At 50.4% G+C, this 14,820-nt stretch overlaps 1 protein-coding gene across 2 annotated transcripts in view; it reads left to right on the top strand.

Annotated features, from left to right (window-relative positions):
• Nucleotides 1–14,820, top strand: part of MOV10L1 (Mov10 like RNA helicase 1) — a 44,544-nt gene that overhangs the window by 19,025 nt on the left and 10,699 nt on the right. For both annotated transcript variants that reach the window (XM_079938145.1, XM_079938144.1), the window contains exons 11-13: nt 2,797–2,974; nt 3,271–3,341; nt 6,454–6,545. In XM_079938145.1, coding sequence (XP_079794271.1) covers nt 2,797–2,974; nt 3,271–3,341; nt 6,454–6,545 — 341 coding nt within the window. The remainder of the gene's footprint in view (nt 1–2,796; nt 2,975–3,270; nt 3,342–6,453; nt 6,546–14,820) is intronic.

The raw sequence follows: 14,820 nt of genomic DNA, 5'->3' as shown, positions 1-14,820 counted from the left end.
GAAGCTGAAGGCACCGAGGAGCACGCCTGCCCTGGGACTGATGGACAGAGCCGTCTGTCTGCTGGGCCTTGGGCCCGCGGCAGGGCTGGGCCAGAAGCTGCCCCCGGTGCTGGTGCTGCGATGCTGCCTGTGCCACCGGCCCGAGGTGCCCCACCCCAGGGTCACACTGGCGTCCTGCAGCGGGGAGGGTGCCGCAGGGGCACTGGGCACTGTCCAGGGACGGCACGACCACACAGATGGAGCAGCACCAAGGAGGGTACGTGGGCAGGACTGTGGGTTGGAAGCGGGGAGATCCGCCAGGCAGTTGTTGCAGTGATGGTTGCAGGGCCTGAACTGAGGCCGGAGCAGCAAACCAGCCCTAAAACACCTTCGAGAAGAACTTCGGGGCTGAGAAATTGATGCCGATGCAAATACAGCTTCCGGGACCATCGTGTGCCGGAAGCACGCCTGCACCTCTCCTGTAACGCAGCCTGGGCGCCGGGAAGGGATCTCCTCGTGAGCGTAGCAGTTACGGGTGTCTTCAGCATTCATGATAGTATGATAGTAATGGTCATGAAAAAGTGCTGTATGGTCTAAGGTTCCAGAGTACTTGCCCCTTTGTGATTCTTTAATTCACGCATGTGTCACCCCAGTACTTCCTGACTTCCTGTGCCCTTGTAACTGCCTCCCGACGCAGGTCCCCTTCCTGGGGCTCCTCCCATCCTTCTGGGGGACCTGAGCATCCCCTGCAGTGGTTGGTCTGTCAGCCTTGCGGGTCTCGCCCGGTCTTGACCTCTGGGCAGGCGCTGCAGAGACGCTGCCCCGCACATCCTCCCTCCTGGCGTTTCTCCAGGGGCTCTGCTTTCCTTCTCACCTTGGTTCTTTTGCACGGAGTCTGTGTTTTTTTTTCTAGCTCCTCTTAGGATTTTCTCTTTTTCACTAGTTTTAAGGAATTTAATTTACAGTGTGAGTTGCTGTAGTTTTCTTCACGTTCCTTGGCTTGGGTTTTTTGAGCTTACTGGAGAAAGTGAATTTACGGTTTTTCTCAAATTTCAAAGTTCTTGGCCATTCCGTCTTCAAGTATTCTTTCTGCCCCGCTCTCCACGTTCCCATTACATGTGTATGAGGCCACATGAAGTTGCCCCACAGCTCACGGCTGCTCCGTTCATTTCTCTTCGGTCTTTTTTCCTCTGTGTTTCAGTCTGAGTAGTTTCTGTTGCTGTGTCTTCGAGTTCACTGATTTTTTCTTTTGCAGTGTACAGTCTCATCCAGTGTTTTTTTTGTTTTGTTTTGTTTTTTGCGGTACGCGGGCCTCTCACTGTTGTGGCCTCTCCCGTTGCGGAGCACAGGCTCCGGACGCGCAGGCTCAGCGGCCATGGCTCACGGGCCCAGCCGCTCCACGGCACGTGGGATCCTCCCAGACAGGGGCACGAACCCGTGTCCCCTGCATCGGCAGGCGGACCCTCAACCACTGTGCCACCAGGGAAGCCCCAGTATTTTTTTATGTCAGACATTGTTGATATCATCAGACATTGTTGCTATTATCTCCACAAGTTCAATTAGGCTCTTTTTTTATATTTTCTGTCTCTACTTAATATGCTTAGTCTTTCCTCACCTTTGTTTTCTTCAGTTTTTTTTCCCTCAACTCTTTGAATGTATGTAGTACAGTTACAACAAGTGTATTAATGTTCTTGTGGTACTGGTTACACCACAGGTGTCGTTTTTGGTTCTGTCTCTGTTGATAGGTTTTCCTCCTCATGGGTTGCAGCTTGTGCTTAGTTCCGTGCCTGGCCATCTTTGTTTGGACACTAAACATTCTGGATTTTACCTTGTTGGGTATTTCATATTTTTTCGTTCTTGAAAATACTTTTGAACTTCGTTCTGGGATGCACTTAAGTTACTTGGAAATAGCCAGATACTTTTAAGCCTGGCTTTAAAGCCTTGTTACGGGCTTCCCTGGTGGCGCAGTGGTTGGGGGTCCACCTGCCGATGCAGGGGACGTGGGTTTGTGCCCCCGTCCGGGAGGGTCCCGAGTGCCGCGGGCCGGCTGGACCCGTGGGCCGTGGCTGCTGGGCCTGCGCGTCCGGAGCCTGTGCTCCGCAACGGGAGAGGCCACAGCAGTGAGAGGCCCGCGTACCGCAAAAAAAGAAGCCTTGTTAGGAGGGACCAGAGTTGTTTCTAATATAGGGCTGATTCCTTCTGAGTACTCTACCCAGTGCCCCTTTACCTGAAGCCTTTCCATTTGGGCTGGTGGGACCCACAGCATTCTCAGCCCTGTGTGAGTTCTGGGATTTGTTACCTCTGACCCCGTGGTTCTCAACAGGTGAACTTCCCCCCAGGAGACATTTTTGGTTGTCACGACTGAGAGTGTGAACAGCATCTAGTGGGTGGAGGCCAGAGATGCTGCTAAACACTGTGCAGTGCCCGGGACAGCCCTGCCCCAGAGACCGGTCCACCCCGGTGTCGGAAGTGCCGAGGCTGAGGAGCCCCGTTCTGCTCCCATCACGCGCATCTCCCCATCCGATGTGGTTTCTCACGCTCGTGTGCTGACCTCTGCGTGGCGGAGGGCTCACGTGGCTGCCCCGGGCTCGCTCTGAGCAGAGCTTGGAGGCTCTGTCTGATAGGAGCTGGGCGGTTGGGGCTTCACTCAGATGGTTCCCCATCTCAGGGCCACTGCCCTGAGCTGCCCAGTCGTCAGTGTTTGAAGGCTGTTTCGTCTGTCCGTGGGACTTACCCACCCCAGAGCTGCTGGCTTCCTGATGTGGGTGTGTGTGGAGTGGTCCTCAGCGCTCACTATCTTGCTGGCTTCTTTTTCAGCTTTTGAACGTGTCAAATCACAAGGAGAAGTTCTCAACTTTGCTCTGGCTTGAGGAGATTCATGCAGAAATAGAACTGAAAGAGTATAGTATGAGTGGGGTCACCTTGAAAAGAAACGGGGACTTGCTGGTTCTGGAGGTCCCAGGATTAGCTGAAAGTAGACCTTCTCTTTACACAGGTAGGTTTGTTACGTGTCATGTTTTCCTAGATGGACTAGAAACATTGAACCACAGTCAGGAAAAAGAATGTTTTTAACTGGCAACGCAGTAGTCACGCTGATTTTCTTTGCTTTGGGTTATAATTTCACTCAGAACTTGGCCAGCCTCTCTCTCTTCACACTGATGTGATTTTAAGCTGTTGATCCCAGTAATGTTTTTGTCTTACTCCACTTCTTCAGAGTGTTTGATTTTACAGTACAGCAAAAAAAAACTTATTGATTTTGTAGTTTTACGTGTGGTAATGTTTTTTAACTAGGTGATAAACTGATTTTAAAAACTCAAGAGTACAGCGGACACGTCATCGAGTACATCGGCTATGTGACTGAGGTGAGAGGCCACTGTTAGTTCATGTTGGACTAGCCCAGCGGACGGTTGCAGAGGTAAACTTCCTGCCTCAGCTCGGGATGGGGGTCCCCTGGTGTTGATGGTATTTTGGAAAATTTGAGGATCAAATGAACATTTAAATAAATGTGATGTGTAAAGAAATCTTATCACTTTCAGCCGTGTAAAACACACTTACCTGTTAAGTACATCACATGTAAGGCGTGCATTTAGTCAGAGTCGGCGTTCTGAATATGTTCTAGGAGAGAGAGCCTGCGAAGGAAAAACACACCTACACGTTGAACACTCTGGTGTCTCCACGGGGAAGGCTGTGTTGGTCTAAGGCCCCGTGCCCATGCGGCTCTGAGCGCGGCCAGGGCTTCTCCAGCTACTCTCCCTGCTCCCTGCCGGGCACAGCGCAGGGACGGAGCTCGGGGGCCGCGTGGAGGGACCCACGGAGCCCGCACGCTGCCTGATGTGGGAACTGGGGCACCGAAGCCCCGAGCTGGGGTTGGGGGGTACGAGGACCAGCAGAGCCTCCCCCGAGGGTGGGGCCGGGCCCTCGCTGGGGCGGCAGGCGATGTGCCCCCAGGGACAAGGGGAAGACAGGCATGAATAATCCAGTGTGGAGACTCGTTCCTCTCCTCGAGAAGATGAGGAAGTGGCATCTGATCACCGTAAAAGACAGCAAGGATGTTGTTAGTGGAAAGGGCCCAGAAGGCGTCTCCAAAGGCGAGAAGCTGTGAGCACATCACAGGGACGGCCGCTGCAGGCTGGGAAAGGCAAGAGAAGAGGCCGTGAGCACATCGCAGGGGCCGCCGTTCCAGGCTGGGGACTCGGACTCCGCAGACCTCGCCGTACGGGCTGCCGGGGCGCCAGCCAGGACCGCAGCATCACACGAGCCCGCTGGGGCCGATAGAAGCAGAAGAGGTGGTGTTTTGAGTCGAGTGGGCCTCTCAGGTGGGCGAGCTGTGCCTGGAGAGCAAGGTCGGGGTGCAGGCTGGTCCGTGGCAGAAGTGTGCCCCCGCCTGGCCTCATGGTAGTGTCGCTCCCACCAAGTCAGAGAAGCTTGGACGCGGATGCGCCCACCACCCTCCAGACGGGATGCGCTGTCCCCACGCCCCAGGCCGCTGGACCAGGCCTGAAGGTCGGGCGAGCCTCTTAGGCCTCGCGTGTTGTGGTTTACCCAGAATAAGTCCCCGCCCTGGAGGGCGTGTGTCCTGGGCACCGGAAGCCTCCCTGCCTGCACAGGCATCCACGTCACTCTCTCCCTTCAGAAGCATCTTGCTCCTGCCTGACGTCCTGCACTGACCCAGCTCTGCAGACAAGGCCCTCACCCCCCGAGGGGGCGGTCCCACGTCCCTCACTCAGCACTCCCCGCACAGGGCCAAGGCCCCGTCTCGGGACACGCCTGTCCCTGTGCTCCTCGGGGCGTGCTCAGGGCCCGTGACCATGGCCACAAGGGCCCACGTCTGGGAAGGGAGGGAGAGCACGGGGCGGGGTGGTTAGGGGGTTTTCAGGGCGTTTGTAGAAAGATGGCCACAGCTGCAGCCCTTGTCGCCTGTGAAAGCAGAGCCAGGATTTCCTGGGGCAGGAGCTCACTCTCCTTGATGACAGGTGGCCTGGCCGGGTGCCCCCTCCACTGCAGGGCAGGAGCCACTCAGCCTCAGCTAGAGGGCCCATCACCCTCCCCAGCGTGAGACCCCCTAGCTGTTGGCAAGGGCGTGAGGAGCCCAGAACGGCCAAGTGACCATCTCAGCTTCCAGAGAGTAGACCAGTTGTGCCCTTAGGACTGCCCTGTGGACTAAAACCTCAGAAGAAGCAGGACCAGGGATCTCAGGGGTGAGGCCCCCTTGGCCCCTGACTCCCAGGCTGGCGAGTCCAGAGCTGAAGCTGCCCTGCCGACCTTCCCGCGGGACCGTCCGTGAAGCTGGCCGCTCCTGAGTGATGGGTGCCCGCTAAAGCTGTCCTGTCTCGGGTCTTGGCTGTTGCTTTCCGTGATTCTCCGGAACCCCATGGCCAGCGCAGTGGCCTGGGGGCCATGAAGGCACCGGGGCCCTCAGGAGCGCCCCCGGATGGTGGGGCAGGCAGAGCGTGGTGCTTCGGGGAGCGGCGGCGGGGGGGGGGGGGGGGATGGAAGGCTCCTTGGGCTGAGCCAGCACTGCCCCTGGCCCATGCGCACCTCTGCAGAGGGCCTCCCTGTCTGCTGGGAGCAAACAGGTCGCTTGTTCCCTTCTCTCCGAGTTCAGCTCCATAAGCAGAGTTGTTGTTTCTAAATGCTATTTGACTCATGAAAGCTGTCCTGTTGTGTGGTTTTATGTTATCTTATGATTGCTTATCTTGGTTTTCCCAGTTTGTTTTTTTTTGCATAGTTTTTCAAATTTCTGTAAATGATAGCATCAGTAGATGATGTCCTTGGGGCCTCAATCTGTTGATAGCAATTCAAGTCAGTCCTCACTGCTGGTGGTTTCCTTGTGTGCCTGATGGTCTGTGATTACAGATTCATTTTCATTTGTCTTAATCTCTGGGAAACCCAGGACCCTGTGCTGGGCTTGCTTTCCTTTTAAGGGACTTGTGTTTGCTTCTGCCGAGAGCAGGGGGTACTGTGAGCCTCACGTCGCAGCCTCTGCCCTTGCTGGCCCCCAGCTCTTGGGAGGCCCTGCTGCCTAGTGTTCCCGTCCTGTTTCAGCTCCTCTCAGCGTGGGGTTTCCTTCCTGCTCCTCTGAGGATTCTTATGCAGGACCTAGCTTTGGCTGGAGGGTCCCTGAATGTCTGCTTCCCTGTCCTGATGGGGGAGGGAGTCTCATGGCCGGCACCCCCTGCTCTTTGCGGTCGATCATGTGTCTCCTTCAGAGGTGGCGGCCTGTCTTGCACACCCTGTGTTCACGAGCCCACACGCCCGGTGGAAGCGTCGGCAGGTGTGCTGCTGGGGGTGGGGGCAGAACAGCGTGGTGACTGAGTCCTTTCCCATCATCTTGTACTCATTTCAGATGCCAGATTTCAGCTCAGATCTGCAGGATGAATGCTTCATGATGAGTTGCTGAATATGAATAGGAGATTGTCCCAAGGAATCAAGTACATAGTATATATAAAAAGTCAATGATTTGTTTATTTTTAGATTCATGAAGAAGATGTAACCCTTAAACTTAATCCAGAGTTTGAACAAGCATATAACTCTGAACCTATGGATGTGGAATTTACATACAACAGGTAACGCTTCCAGGGACTCTTCCTTCTGGGTGGGCGGCTGTCTCACCTTCCTCGGTCTCTTGCTACCTAGGGGGCGGCATGCGTGCTCGTGGGTTGTGAGCGGGCTCCCTGCACCCGTGTCACATGCCTCTGTGGTCACAGCTTTGTCACCAGCCGTTTGGTAAGCGTTTGCATGTCGGTTCCTTTTTGGATCTTAAGTGAGAATCCGTGGTCCCTCATGTGCCGTCACCACCAGCCGCTCCTCCTCCACCTCACTTGTCACGTGTCACGAGGCGGGGACACCACCACCAGCTGTCTCTCCCCCTCCTCCACCAAGCCCCCACCATTAGCTGGGATTTTGTGTTTCTCTCTCCTTTACTTTTTAAAACAGAAGTTGGTGTGTTTGCGCACAGACACACACACGGGCAAGTGTTTGCGTGAGTTGCAGCTGTTTTGCACTTGCCGCCTGTGGTCTGGAGCTGTGGGTTTGCTGACACAAGGTCTGCGGGCTGTGTCCGCAGCCTCCTTGTGCCCCACCGGGCGCGTCTGCCCTCCTGCCAGTGGGTACAGCGCTGCCCGCGCTCTGGCGGCTGCTGTGGACACCCGCTGTCTCCTCGTGCACACCCACCCCCAGGTTTTCTCGGCTGCGCACTTCGGGGTGGGCTCGGGGTTTGGGGGACGCTAATGTTCCAGCTGTACACGTGGTGGCAGAAGTGCCCCAGCAGCTCAGGGTCTGTAATGCCCTCCCGAAACCTGATTTTGTGAAACCCTCGGCGTGTGCCTGCTTGGTAGGTGTGAGCTGTGTCTCGCTATGGTCTTGATGTATGTTTCTCTGACTACTTCTAAGGTCAAGAGTCCCCCTGTTTATTGGCTGTAAAATTCCTTCATCTGTGAAATGCTTCCTCGTGTCTTTTATTGACTATAATTTGATTTTTTAAATTACTTGTAGCTGTCCTTTCTGTCTCCTTTATGCTAGACTATTCTTAGATACACCTGTTACAGACAACTTCTCTGGGTTTGTTACTTGTCTTTTCACTTTCTTAAAATATCTTTTGAGTAACAGAAGGTGGTAGTTTTAAGATAGTGGAATTTATCAGGGTTTTTGTATACCAGTGCTTTTCGTGTTTTGTTTAAGAACTCTTTCAGTGTTTGGGCTGCAGCCAGGTTGGAAGGTGTTGCAGGTGAATGGATGGTGCAATCGTGGAGTTGGCCCTTTTGAAGGGTGTTTGGCTGGGAAAGCAGAGAAGCCAGGACAGAGAGATGAGTGAGGAGGAGGCGCCCAGGGGCCGGGCGGCCTTGCCTGGTTTGCTGCTTACAGTGAGAGGAGCCAGCACCGCTCGTGTGAAGCCAGTGAGGTGGGTGTGGCGACCAGGCAGCAGGAGTGACGCGTGGGGTCGCGGGCTCCGGACCCTGGCCGAGGCCGTGGTCTTTGGCAGAGGCACACGTCCTCCATTGTGCTGGGCACACATGAGGTGGGAGCCGATGGTGAGTGGGAATTTGTAAGGGCTCCTTGTCGCTCTAGGACGTGAGGTGAGGATGTTCGCAGAGAAAGAAGAGGATGTGGACCTGGGGCGGGGGCGGGGGCGGAGGAAACACTGCTGCAGTCGGTGCAAGAGCCGCCCGACCGAAGGACACGGGCAGGTGGGCGGACGGATGCGCTGTGGGGCGTGAGCCTAGGAAGAAAGTGACCAGGAAGAAGCCAGAGGGCCGTGGGGCTGAAGACCACCGGGCAGTTTCCTGACCCAGAGTGTTGGAAAGACAGGAAGTTGAGGTCGAGGCAGGATGTCGGAATCTGAGTTCAGAGGGGATGCTGTCTGCAGCCGTCCAAGTGGGGAGCGAGGCGGGAACGAGGGCCAGTGGCTGCTGCTTCTGCACAGAGGGTTTGCTCGCCCCACATAAGTTTTTGGTGGTTTTGCATTGTTACTCAAAATCAGGCGATTTCACACTTTAAAAAATCTGTATTTACCACTTATTTTGACAAACGGAAGGACTGGGCGGCACCGCAGTGCAGCAGGAGGGACAGAGCCAAGAGGCCGGACCCTCTGGACGGGCGGACGGCTGCACCTTTATGCTACGTGCAGGCATTTTTCCTTTTTAAGAAAGTAGGTTTACTGAGAGGTAATGAACGTAAAATAATCTACGCCTGTTTAAAGTGTACGGCTTGATGGTGTTGACGTTTGTACACCCCGTGAAACAAGCTTCACGGTGAAGACTGCAGGCAGGTCTGGCACCGCAGGTGTTTCCTGCTGCCCTTGTCATTCCTTCTCTGCGCCCCAGCTCCCAAGCAGCACACATTAGTTTGCATTTTGTAGAATTTACGTGAGGACCTACTCTTTTTTGCCTGGCATCTTTCACTCAGCTTAATTACTTTGGGATTCAGCCTTGCTTTTGCATGAATTCATTCCTTTTTATGACTGAGTAATGCTCCATTATAAGAACATACCCGAGGTTACTAATCCAGGCATCTGTGGGTGGACGCTGGGCTGTTTGCAGATCTGGCTGTTAGAAGTGAAGCTGCTGTAAACATCCGCGTGGACAGGCATTTTGATTTCTCTTGGGTAAGCGCCTGGCAGTGCCATGGCTGCAGGCGGCAGCAGGTGTACACTGAGCTTCCTGAGACACTGCCAGACTCTCCTCAAGGGGCTGCACTGCTCGTGTTCCCACCGTGCTCCCCACGTGCACAGCCCTGGGGTGCTCGGTGGTTCCTCCTCAGGCTCGGTGTGCAGTGAGGGCTCACCTTGCTGTGATGACCGACGCCGAGCGCCTCCTCCGCTCGCTGGCCGGCACTCGGCCTTCGTGAAGGTGCCCGCTCGGGTCTGTGGTTCACGTTGTGTATCGTTTGCTTTATTGTTGAGTTTTCAGCGTTGTTCACATATTCTCAGTACAAGTCCTTTATCAGGTATGTTTTTTGCAAATATTTTCTCAGACTGTGGCTTGTATTTTCATTTTTAGTAGTGCCTTTTGAAGAGCAGGAATTCTTAATTTTGATGATGTTCAGTTTATCGGTTTTTCTTTCATGGATCATGCTTTTGGTGACGCGTTTAAGAAGTCTGCCAAACTCAAGGTCACAAAGATTTTCTCCTGCATTTTTCTCTAGAAATTTTGCAGCTTTAAGTTTTACATTTAGGGCTGTGATCTGTTCCAAGGTAATTTTTACAAGTGATGCAAGGTATGGATTGATCTGGCGGGGGCTGTCCAGTTGTCCCAGCACCATTTGTTGAAAAGACAGACTGTCCTTTGTCCAGTGAGTGACCTTTTCACCTTTTTGAAAACCAGTTGAGGGGATATATGTGTACATATAGCTGATTCACTTTGTTTTGCAGGAGAAACTAACACAACATTGTAAAGCAATTATACTCCAATTAAAATACATGTATTAAAATAACATTTAAAATAAAGGTTTATAAAAACCAAAAAAAAAAGAAAAGAAAAGAAAGCCAATTGGCCTACGCATGTGGATCTATCCCTAAGCTGTCCATTCTGCTCCACTGGTGCGTCTGTCAGTCTTGCAGCCTACACCACAGAGTCTCGGTCACTGTGCCTTTGTGATAAGTCTTGAAATCAGGGAGGGCACGGCCTCCACTGTGTCCCTCTCTTGCAGAGTTGTAGCTGTTCCAGGTCTTTGGTATTCCCATGTGGATTTGAGAATCCGCCTGTCGGTTTCTACAAAAAGCCTCTTGAGATTCTGATCAGGACGACATTGACTCTTTAGGTCCACTTAAGGGAGAATTGACATCTTTTTTTTTTTAATTGAAGTATACCTGATTTACAATATTGTTTTAGTTTCAGGTGTACAGCGAGGTGATTCTGTTATATAGTTTGTATTTTTTTCAGATTCTTTTCCTTTATGGGTTATTAGAAGATGTTCGACACAGTTCCCTGTGCTATACAGTAGGTCCTTGTTGGCTGTCTGTTTTATGTATATAGTAGTGTGTATTTGTTAATCCCAAACTCCTAATTTATCCTTCTCCCCTCTCCCTTTTGGTAACCGTAAGTTTGTTTTCTATGTCTGTGAGTCTGTTTCTGTTTTTGGTAAATAGATTCATTTGTATTACTTTTTAGGTTCCACATATAAGTGATATCAAATAATATTTGTCATTGTCTGTCTGACTTCACCTAGTACGATAATCTCTGGGTCCATCCATGTAAGTGGCATTACTTCACTCTTTATGGCTGAGTGGTATTCGGAGAATTGACATCTTAATATTGAGTTTTCTAACCCTTGGAAATGGTATATCTCTCCATCTAGTTAGGCAGTTTTTCATTTCTTTAGGCAGTGCTTTGTACTTTTCACTGTACAGGTTTTGTATATCTTTTGTCAAATTTGTCCCTGACTCTTTAAATGCAATTGATGTTTGTATATTAATCTTGTATCCTGCCAGCTTGCTAAACTCACTTGATGGTTCTGGTAGCTTTTTACAGATTACATAGGATCTTCTGTGTATACAGTAAAATCATGTATTCAAATAAAGACGGTTTTGCTGCTTCCTTTCTCATCTGGATGCATCTTGTTTTTTCTCGCCTCACACTGGCTAGAGCCTCCAGAATGGTGTTAAGTAGGAAGTGGCGGGAAGTGGCGTCCTTGCCTTGTTCCTGATCTTAGGCCAGTAGCGCTCACTCTTGAACCATCTAGTGCTGTGTGGGCTGCAGGTTTTTGTATTTGGCCCTGTCAGGTTAAGGAGATAGACTCCTAGTTTGCTGAGATTTATTTAATCAAAAATGGATATGGGATTTTGTCAAATGCTTTTTCTGTATCTATTGAGATGATCATGTGGGTTTTCAGCTTTGGTCTATTAAGATAGTCAGTTACATTGATTGTAAAATCAACTTTTCATTCTTAGAATAAACCCCGCTTGGCCATGATGTAATTTCCTTTTATATATTGTTAGATCTGATTTTCTAAAATTGTAGTAATTTTTTCGTCTATGTTCATGAGGAATATTGGTCTTTAGTTTCTTGAAGTATCTTTTTCTGATTTTGGTACGAGGTAACACTGGCCGCACAGTAAGTTGGAAGGTGTCACCTCCTCTTCCATTTTCTGGGACAGTTTGTGTAGAATGGGTATTATGTTGACAAAAATATTAATCAGTAGTCAATCTAAGAAACAAATGAAGAATTTTATTTTAGCTAACCTGAGGATTGTAACCTGGGCGACAGTCTTTCAGAAGCTCTGAGGACTGTTCCCAAGAGGTAGGGCGGAGACCAGTATAGGTGTGATTTGAAGGGGTGTGTGCAACCAAGCACAGTTTGGTGGGAGGTCACTGCTGTTCACACGGAACAGATGCCTTAGCTAATGGTTTTAGTGCTTTTCTGAACATGGGAAGAAGCAGAATACTGGGTTTATAAAATTTTCTCCTGAAAATATCTAACTATCTGAGGACCAGTTCTGCCAGTTTTCCCAGAGCACAAATGCTTCATCCTTATCTTCCCTGAATTCCTTTTGGGATGTACTGTGCAGTTGTTAACGACTTGATTCTTGTAGAACTGGAGGATGGACAACATTTTTTATGTTACAGTCCCCTCCCTTTCAGTCTTAATTTCAACCAAGGTTTGGGAGGCATTTAGTGACCGTTTTGTCCCATGGTGCTAGGAATGCTCATTCCCAGCTCAGATGGGGATTTCATTGCTGGGCCCCTCAGTGTGCTGGACTAGGCCCTGTTAACAGTGTAGCCCAAAGCCTCCGGACCACCTGTCGCTCTAGTCATTTATGGTCCAGGAAATGATTCCCTCTGGTTCCTTCTTCCCACATCTAGAGTTACTCTGCTGCAGTCATTGAGCTTATGGAACTATGTATTTGGTCAATTGTTTCAGGTCACCTAGTCATCATTATTTTTATCGGGGGCTCAGTCACACATTTGGTAATGCAGGAAGCAATAATCTTGTTGTTAGGAAGAATAGGAAGAATACAGGTGATAGAGCTGGTAACACTAATAAGGTCATAAGTATTTAAGCTGAGAACTACCATTCACTGCAGCCCAGAGTCTCCCCAGGTCCTCTGACCTGTCTGCTCTGCACCAATCACTGTCTTTAAGGGAAACGACACATTGGCCTTGTCCATAAAGTCCACCAAAGATGTCTGCACGTGTACAAGGTGAGTGGTGGGTCACCGTGACCCCTCACAGGACTGAGAAAGGAATGTTATCTTCTAAGGAGTTACATGGCTGGCTCCAGAAGGAGAAAAATCAGTCTTTGGTTGAGCAGGTATTTCTGCCATGGGGGAGGTCAGGTTAACACATAACGCAGATGCAGATACACACTAGTCGGAGGGAGGAGGCCAAAGGGCAGAGAACAAGTTTATGTTTAAAGTTTTCTTGTCTTGCCTTAAAATATGACTTTCATCAGTTCTTCCTTAAATGCTTGGTAGAATTCACCAGCAAAACCTTCTAGGTCGGAAGTTTTCTCTGTGGGAAGCTTCCTGACTACAAATTCAGTTTCTTTAGGAGATTAAGAACCTTAGTTTCTTGCCACATGGACTCTGGTAGTGTGTGTGTCTTTACGGATTTGTGCGTTTCATCTGCGTTATCTCATGTATTTGTGTGAAATTGCTCATGATGTTTCCTTATTGTTCGTCTAGTGTTTGTAGAGTCTTTGCTGACGTTACCACTCTCATTCCCAGGACTGGCAACACGTCTGCCCTTTCTTTTCCTGTCAGTTTGGCTAGAGCTTTGTCGGCTTTACTGATCTCATTGAAGGATGGACTTCCAGCCTCATCAGTATTCTCTCGTGTGTCTCTGTCTCTAGTCTATCGGGGTTTTGGGGGGGTGGTTTTGGCTGCACTGCGTGGCTGGTGGGGTCTTAGTTCCCCAACCAGGGATCGAACCCGGGTCTACGGCAGTGAAAGCCCATGTCCTAACCACTGGGCCACCAGGGTACTCCCAGTCCGTTGGGTTTTGCTCTGGTCTTTATTATCCCTGCTGGACCTTTAGGTTCTAAGCTTCTTCCTATCACAGACAGTGAAGCAATAAACATTCTTACGTCTTTGTACCGTGATGGTGGGAGAATTGTCATCGTTGCCGTATGGGGTCTAGGAGAGCTTCCTTTAAGTCCTCTCTTCTTTCTGTTCTTTGTCCTCCTTTGGAATCCTTGTCTGTCATTGTGTTAGCTCCCACCCAGCTGCTTTACTTTTCTCTCGTGGCTTCCATCTCCTTGTCTTTGTCTTGTTTTTTGTTTTAGTAAATACTGCTGGTATTTTACCATCTAGTGTCTTGCTGTCCTTCGGATTAATTGTGTTAAGGAATTTTAAGGGTCAGTTTCTGTTCTGAGCTATTACATTCATTTCCTTTTTGGCATTTCTTGAGATAATAATTTTTTGTTCAGCCTATTCAGGAGATGGATATTTCGACTGGATAACTTTCTGTTGAACCTTTCTTATAGGCCCAAGATGAAAAACGTGGTGTTCTGTGTGGTAAATTCCTCCCATAATGTGCTCCAAGGATTTCCTGGGAAACGTTTGGCTCGTGTTTTCATGCTGTTTTCATGCTGTTAGGGGTAAGGTGCTGGGCTGCAAGTTGGCAGGAGTCTGGTTTCCTCGGGCGTTTTAGAGTCTTTGTTATGGTGACTTCCCACTGGAAGGTTTCTTCCTCTTTAATTCATCTGCTTTAAGTTGTCTTTTCTTTCTTGGAGTCACAGCCTTGCTAAGTCCTAGGAGGGTCTTTTCTGGTTGCTGCTCCTCTTGAGTGGAGTTTATTGTATCCCAGGGGTGATGGGGCTGCCAGGAGCCTGGGGCCCTGCAGGTGAGGCTCCGGTTCCTTCTGGCCCCGTACACGCCCACAGAACGCTGCGCTGTGGGAGCGGGCCCTGACGGTGACCTGCATTTTCCGGAAATCCGTAAATCCACCTGTGGCCGGAGTTCTGAGGTGGCTTGAACCAGCTCTCGTGCCTTTGCTTGTTCGAGGCCAGATGCTCCTTTCTGAGCATTCTCTTCTTTTGTGCTTTGGAGCTTTGGTCATCTTGTTCCATTGAAGGTGGAATTTTATTTTCCATTTTTTGTTCTTTTTGTTGTGTTAAAATACAAGAGAACAGGGACTTACCTGGCGGTCCAGTGGTTAAGACTCCACGCTTCCACTGTAGTGGGCACAGGGGTTCTGTCCCTGATCAGGGAACTAAAATCCCGTTTGACGTGCGGCAAAGCCAAAAAAATAAAAAAAAAATGGAGAACAGGCCCACAGTGGAGTCGCTTATACTAAGCCCCACGTCACCAAACTGAGGTTTTACTGAATTGCAGTCTTGGCTGTCCCAGAAATGGAATTGTGAACCAGTCAGCCAGGAACCCCCTGATTAGCACTGGGGGGTCGTC

This window comes from Stenella coeruleoalba (assembly GCF_951394435.1).
Source record: "Stenella coeruleoalba genome assembly, chromosome: 11".
NCBI lineage: Eukaryota > Metazoa > Chordata > Mammalia > Artiodactyla > Delphinidae > Stenella > Stenella coeruleoalba.
The sequence above is the reverse complement of the archived record's forward strand: the minus strand, read 5'-3'. Positions and strand labels throughout refer to the sequence as shown.